The 6,378-nt window shown below is 50.9% G+C and overlaps 1 protein-coding gene across 1 annotated transcript; it reads left to right on the top strand.

Moving 5' to 3' along the window:
• The first annotated feature begins 1,621 nt into the window (after nucleotides 1-1,621).
• Nucleotides 1,622-2,883, top strand: LOC104622477 (gap junction gamma-1 protein-like). The gene has a single exon (XM_010289272.1). The coding sequence runs from the start codon at nucleotides 1,636-1,638 to the stop codon at nucleotides 2,881-2,883; it is 1,248 nt and encodes a 415-aa protein (XP_010287574.1). The 5' UTR covers nucleotides 1,622-1,635.
• Nucleotides 2,884-6,378: the final 3,495 nt, after the last annotated feature.

Here is a 6,378-nt window from a genome sequence, read left to right as displayed (position 1 = left end):
CCCGCAGTCTCGGTCTGGCGTGTGAAGACTTGGGGGTTTGGGTTCGCAGAGGATTTGTTTGATCTAGAAATAGCAGGGTTAGAAAATTCCATCTGCCTGCTCTCGAGAGCCCTCAACAGCGGAAGAATTTCGCTGCATCTCAAGCCTCGGACCGCGCCGCTACCTCCCAGGGCAGCGCAAGGGCGAGCGCTGAGCAAACCAGCGCTGTTTGGCTCCCGTCCTAAGAAGCAGCGTGAGCGAAATCACATTCCAGACGGGCTCAACGTGGAGAAGAGAGCAAGGCATGTTTCCCTCCTTGCTTCCACATGGGGCTGTACCCACGGCTGATCCTGGTGGCTGCTCCCACCCTGCGCCTGGCATGGGCGGTGGGCTCAAAGGCCGGCTTGTGCCGTGGAAACCCTAGGGAATAATTTTGTGTCTCCGTGTAAAAGTGGGGCAAAGCCAGGTCAGGACCAGGCTCATGTCTCATGGCATCATTTTCCCTCCTGGATGTTTGCCTCCACCCAGCCATGCTCAGCCAGCATGGAGGGGTAGTTTTGGTGTCCATACTCTTTCAACGTGTGGACAACAGCCCCTTTCTTTTCCTCTGCTTGATTGTGGAGGACCACAAGGGAGTTCACAAGATCACAGAAGGTTGGAAAAGACCTTTAAGATCATCAAGTCCGACTGTTAACCCAACACCACCATGCCCACTAAACCATGTCCCGAAGTGCCACGTCTACACGTTTGCCTGTGGAGGGGCAGCTATTGCTCAGCCATAGCACATCACTGCCATGTGCTACTCGGTACTAACTCACTTGGGGCTGAGGCCCCGTTGCAAGTTAAGCTAAACACAAAACGGTTATTACAAGCTCTTCCTCCACAGCTGTCCAGGTCTTCTAACAAATGCATGGTTTTCTCTGAAAGTTTTTCAAGGTTTATTTTTAAAACAGTCTCCATTTGAGTAAGCATTTGTTTTGTTTTGTTTTGTTTTGTTTCAAAAGGAACTTAAAAGGGCCATCAGCCTGTAAACATAAATATTCCCATTCTTTTGCTGATCCTTTGCATTTTTCTGGGTTTGCTAATGAAAGATATTTCAGCAGTGCAAGTCTCTATGATGTGGGCAGCATCCTCTACCCCTGCTTTCAGCTCAGGAGCATGAGCCCATGGTGTGCAAGCAAGAGACTATCACAAGTTAAGCACCTTTTTGTGCCTGGGTGGCTGCCACGGTGCCTTGCGTTCACTTTTACAGTCACCCAAACCCTTCCTACAGCTGAGCAACGTCTTGAAACAGGCAACAAAGCGGGTAATGGTGAACCTAGTAGGTGCTGTGGCTTGTTGCGTTATTAATCTGTGTTTATCTAGTACCACCAGGTATCCCTGCCTCCGATTACGGTGGTGCAGCATGTCCCCACGCTGGCCATGGCTCACTCCCCGATGCTGAGCTCATCTGGTCAGCCCCATGTCACGGTCCCTCACAGGTCCCGGGGAGATGAGCTGCAGCGGTGAAAGATGCCTCTTTGAGATAAAATGACTTCATCTGTCACAGGTGTGCCAATGTCACAGCCGTATCGCTGACCGTAGCCACAGATGTTAACTTACAGCTATGGTTTTTTTCTTCCTCCTCTTCCTGCAGGTTATAACTGAGCAGCCCTTATGACCAACATGAGCTGGAGCTTTCTAACCCGCCTGCTAGAAGAGATTCACAATCACTCCACCTTCGTGGGGAAGGTCTGGCTCACCGTGCTCATCGTCTTCCGCATTGTCTTGACAGCGGTGGGGGGTGAGTCCATCTACTCCGATGAGCAGAGCAAGTTCACCTGTAACACCAAGCAGCCCGGCTGCGACAATGTCTGTTACGACGCCTTTGCACCGCTGTCACACGTCAGGTTCTGGGTCTTCCAGATCATCATGATATCCACCCCTTCGGTCATGTACCTGGGCTATGCCATCCACAGGATCGCCCGGTCAGCGGAGGAGGAGAAGAAGTTCAAGGGGTTCAAGAAGAAGAAGCAGTTTGCTTTGAACTGGCAGGCAGTGCACAACGTGGAGGACCCGATGGAGGCTGACGAAGAGGAGCCCATGATCTCGGACGACACAGCACAAAACGAGAAAGCCAAAGCCAAGCCCAAAAGCAAAGAGCAACAAAAGCATGACGGGAGGAGGCGCATCCAGCAAGAAGGACTGATGAAAATCTACGTCTTCCAGCTACTTACCAGAGCTTCGTTTGAAGTTTGCTTTTTGATAGGGCAATACTTGCTCTACGGTTTTGAGGTAGAAGCCTATTACGTCTGCAACAGAGTTCCTTGCCCTCACACTGTGGACTGCTTTGTGTCCCGGCCAACTGAGAAGACGATCTTTCTCCTGGTGATGTACGTCGTGAGCTGCCTATGCTTATTGCTGAACATGTGTGAGATGTTTCACCTGGGGTTTGGGACCATCCGAGATGCCATTCGCAGCCGGAAAATCAACAGCTTTAGGCAGCCTCCCTACAACTATGCCTACCCAAAGAACATCTCCTGCCCTCCTGAGTACAACCTGGTAGTGAAATCAGAGAAGTCCACCAAGATCCCCAACAGCCTGATGGCTCATGAGCAGAACTTGGCTAACGTCGCTCAGGAGCAGCAGTGCACCAGCCCAGATGAGAACCTCCCGGCAGACTTGTCCACCCTTCACAAACACTTGCGAGTGGCCCAGGAGCAGTTAGACATAGCATTTCAGAGCTACAGCAGCACCCAGGCCAACACACAACCTTCTCGAACCAGCAGTCCTGCCTCGGGTGGCACAGTGGTAGAGCAGAACAGGGCCAACACTGCCCAGGAGAAACAAGGTGCTAAACCCAAAGCCTCCTTGGAGAAAGGGAGCTCAAGCAGTAAAGATGGAAAGACGTCTGTATGGATATAGCTTCGTCTAAAAGGAGAGAGAGGGCAGCATAAATGGGGTTTTTATTTTGGTTTGTTTTTGTTTTTCGGTGTTGTCTTGCGTTCGTTTCACAGGGCACAGGCGCAATTTTTATACAGAAGTCAAGAGAGAAAAGGAGTTTCAGACCAATTTAGCGCTGTCTTCCAGTGCATTAACAAAAGACATTTCTTCCCTCTTTCCAACACGTTCTCCAGCTGGGAACCTCCAGTGAGCAACAGCAAACTCTCCGCATCACCCACCGCTTCGGTGACCACAAGAGCCCCCAGCAGAGACCAGACAACGCGCTGTGATGGGAAGTGGAGCTGCTGGTGGCTCAGGAGAGAAGTCAGGCCGACGGCGGGCAGCTCCCCTCCTGCATGGCGAGGCTAGAGTGCTGTAGGTCAGGCAGTGTTTAATTACTAAATATCCTTAATCAAAATTAATTTCTGGTCCCTTAATGAGAAAACAACTGACATATTGCATGAACCTTCACGACACGCTTACAGCTGATGTCCTGCCTGAACTGATAGATGCTCTAGCAGGCATCACTGGAAACGAAGGCAGCAGGGATGCCTGCTGCGAGCCATGAGCTTGCACCCACATCAGGTTGCGGGGCAGAAACACGGTAACTGTCTTACACACGGAGACTGGAAAGCATAGCACAGTGCTGAAGGGTTTTTTTGTCTTTTATTCCTCTGCGTCGCAGCAAAAAGGAAATACGATCGAACGCTACGCAGCAGGAGCGAGCAGTGACATCATTGCGTCTTACCGGTGCCTGTGTAGCGCTTGCTACAGACGTGACGGAATCATTGCAGTTACAGCATTTTTAACAAAATTCTGCTTCACATCATCAGAAAGTGCCTTTATGCAACCAGGAAAACAAAATCATAAAGGGTTTAGTCGTTTTTGTTCTGCTGAATTTTAGTAGAGATTGGAAGAGCAGTGTTGGAAAATTTGTTTTTCTGTTTAATCAAACCCTTATAAATAGTGTCAGACAGCAGATCTATGCATAGCGTGTATATGATGTGTGTGTGTGTGTACATATACATATATACAGACACATATGAACGTGTGTGTGTGACTATAGGCATAGACAGACATATATAAATGTAGGTAGTATCAACCCTCTGGTAATTTTACAGCCTTCCACCTCTCCTGGGAAAACCCAGCTGGCCCAGGACTATGGCTGATCTCATCCTGGAGCAGTCTTTGGGCTTCTAGCCTCCAGCCTGCCCTGGGCAACCGGCAGGTTTCACACACTTGCTTGAGGGGCTTAGTGGAAGACCTGGCTTCAGTGAGGACAGGACCAGGACAGTAGCAGGATCTTTTTCACTAGTTTATGGGGAGCTTTTTGAGCTTACTTTGGTTTTAGGGTGGTTTTCATGCAGCTGCAGGAGTGTGGGGGCATGCTAAAACCAAGCTGCTGAGCTCCAAGGCTCCTGCTAGTGCTGAGGACGTGCTTTGTCAGGGTGGTTTCATCCCATGCCTCTTGCACGGCTGATGGGCTGTGTCTTTGTTCCCCTCCAGTAACACAAAATGGAAAGAAAAGCTCATCACTGGGATCACAGGGAACGTCTCCTGCTGAATGGTGGAGGCTGAAACCAGTCACTGCCCCACTCTGCCATGTCTCAGAGCAGGTCTCACCCCTGAGATGTTCCCAAGATGCCTGTGGCTTGGCAGATGCTCTCACAACCTCCCAAGAGTCCGACGGTTGATTCACCACTGTGGGGAACTCAAACAGGCAGAGCCTTCAAGATCAAACCTAACACAAAAGAAGTAAATCCTCACCAAACACAGCACTGACCCTGTGCCAAGCTTCTCCCTCAGGGCCGTGCCAGCCACCCGAAGTCACATGCAGGTCCCCATGCCAGTATTTCTTAGCCATTGGATCTATGTGACTTCTTGCTGGGCATCTTTCTCGCGTCCTTGAGGTTGGTCTCCGAAAGCCTCGAGGATGCCTGTTCCCCAGCCGGTCAGGCCCTTTGGCCTGTATGAAACACCTGGGTATGGCCTTCAGCACCTGGTAACCTCGACTGAGCCGTGCCACGCCATTAGAGAACAGTGCTGGCGGCAAAGAAGGAGGTTTAAAAAGAGAGCAAAGAAACATCCTATGAGGTATCCAGCCACAAGTATTCAGTATGGTTTTGAGTAACAGACTGGGGAGCACTTTCAGGCTTGTTCCTGATCCTGCTGGTTCCTGGTCCATCAGTAAAATGCCTGGAGCTCTGCTCGCTCTCACTGCTAGGGATCTTCCGCTTGAAAATGGACAACTGCATCCAGGAGGAGGATCAGTGCAATGGTCAGGAGTAACGCACATCTGCCGTGCGGAGGGATGGCCTTTCTGCTGTGAATTTTGAATGAAAGGTTCAGAAAGTTCACACCACAGTGGTGGGGAGACAAACATATCCAACGGTGCCATCGGTCCTTGTCCCACGTGCAGGTGCGTGTTCTCCTCCGGGGCTGGGGATGCGCGGGCAATGCCGGAGAGGCTGGTTGCTAACAGTGGTGCTATCACGAAGGCAGATGCATGCAGGTCCACAGCCCAGGGCTGCTGGGGAGGAGAGCAGAGGTGCTGCTGGGTGGAAATTTGCTCCCTAATAATTACAGCTGTCCAGGGCACAAACGTGTGCTCCACATCGATGTGACTGCTCGTTTATTGCCAGCCTTGTGTCCCATGGGAAACAGTGTGTATCTAAATTCATGATCCCAAGGGAAGGATGGAAACTCTGAGGACAGCGATGGTTGGATGCTGACTGGGTTTTTCTGATTTTTTTGAGAAGAGCAGCAACATCACAGCCCAGGATAAACCTGTCCTTCCCATGCAGTGCTGGAAGGCACTGTGCTGTGCGGGAGTCCGGATTTTGGATTTCTCCTGCCTGTACCAGTGACACCTCCCTCAGCCCCAGACATGGCTTGAGCATTTCCCGGTGACTCAGATCAGCCCCTCAGCTCCCGCTGACCTGCAGATTCACCAGTGAGTCACCAAACGCGGGGATGGGCATGTGCCTCCCTTGCTCTTGCTTCAGGAAACCATCCTAGCAAATGCCTCGCCATGGTAAAAGCAGGGGACAGATTTTAAGTGAGAAATCCCAGAAGCTGGTCACAGGCACCTGATCGACTCATTAAATGCATTTTATACCGCAGGGCTATACCCCCTGCCCCAACGATATAGCTGGTCAGTGCCCAATGCGAGGAGATCCTTGGGCTCCATGGCTGCAGGTTCAGAGACACTTAGAGCAACAGGGCTGGAGAGGACCACGGATCTTCTCGCCGACTTGCCACCATCAAACACTTCCTTAACAGCTAACACGACCCCCCACCTCGCTGCAACCCCTGGCATCTCCTCTCTTCAGCAGACACAAAGAACTGCTCATGCCTTTAATGTCTGCAGAAGCTTTTGGGTGTTTGAAGACTGTTTTCATGCTCCTCAAGTCTGCTTTAAGATAAACAACTCCAGTCTCATCAACCTTTCTCTAAGGGCTTCTTTTCCATCACGGT

This window comes from Phaethon lepturus, unplaced genomic scaffold, assembly GCF_000687285.1.
Source record: "Phaethon lepturus isolate BGI_N335 unplaced genomic scaffold, ASM68728v1 scaffold43046, whole genome shotgun sequence".
Taxonomy (NCBI): Eukaryota; Metazoa; Chordata; class Aves; order Phaethontiformes; family Phaethontidae; genus Phaethon; species Phaethon lepturus.
This window is presented reverse-complemented; position numbering and strand designations above follow the sequence as displayed.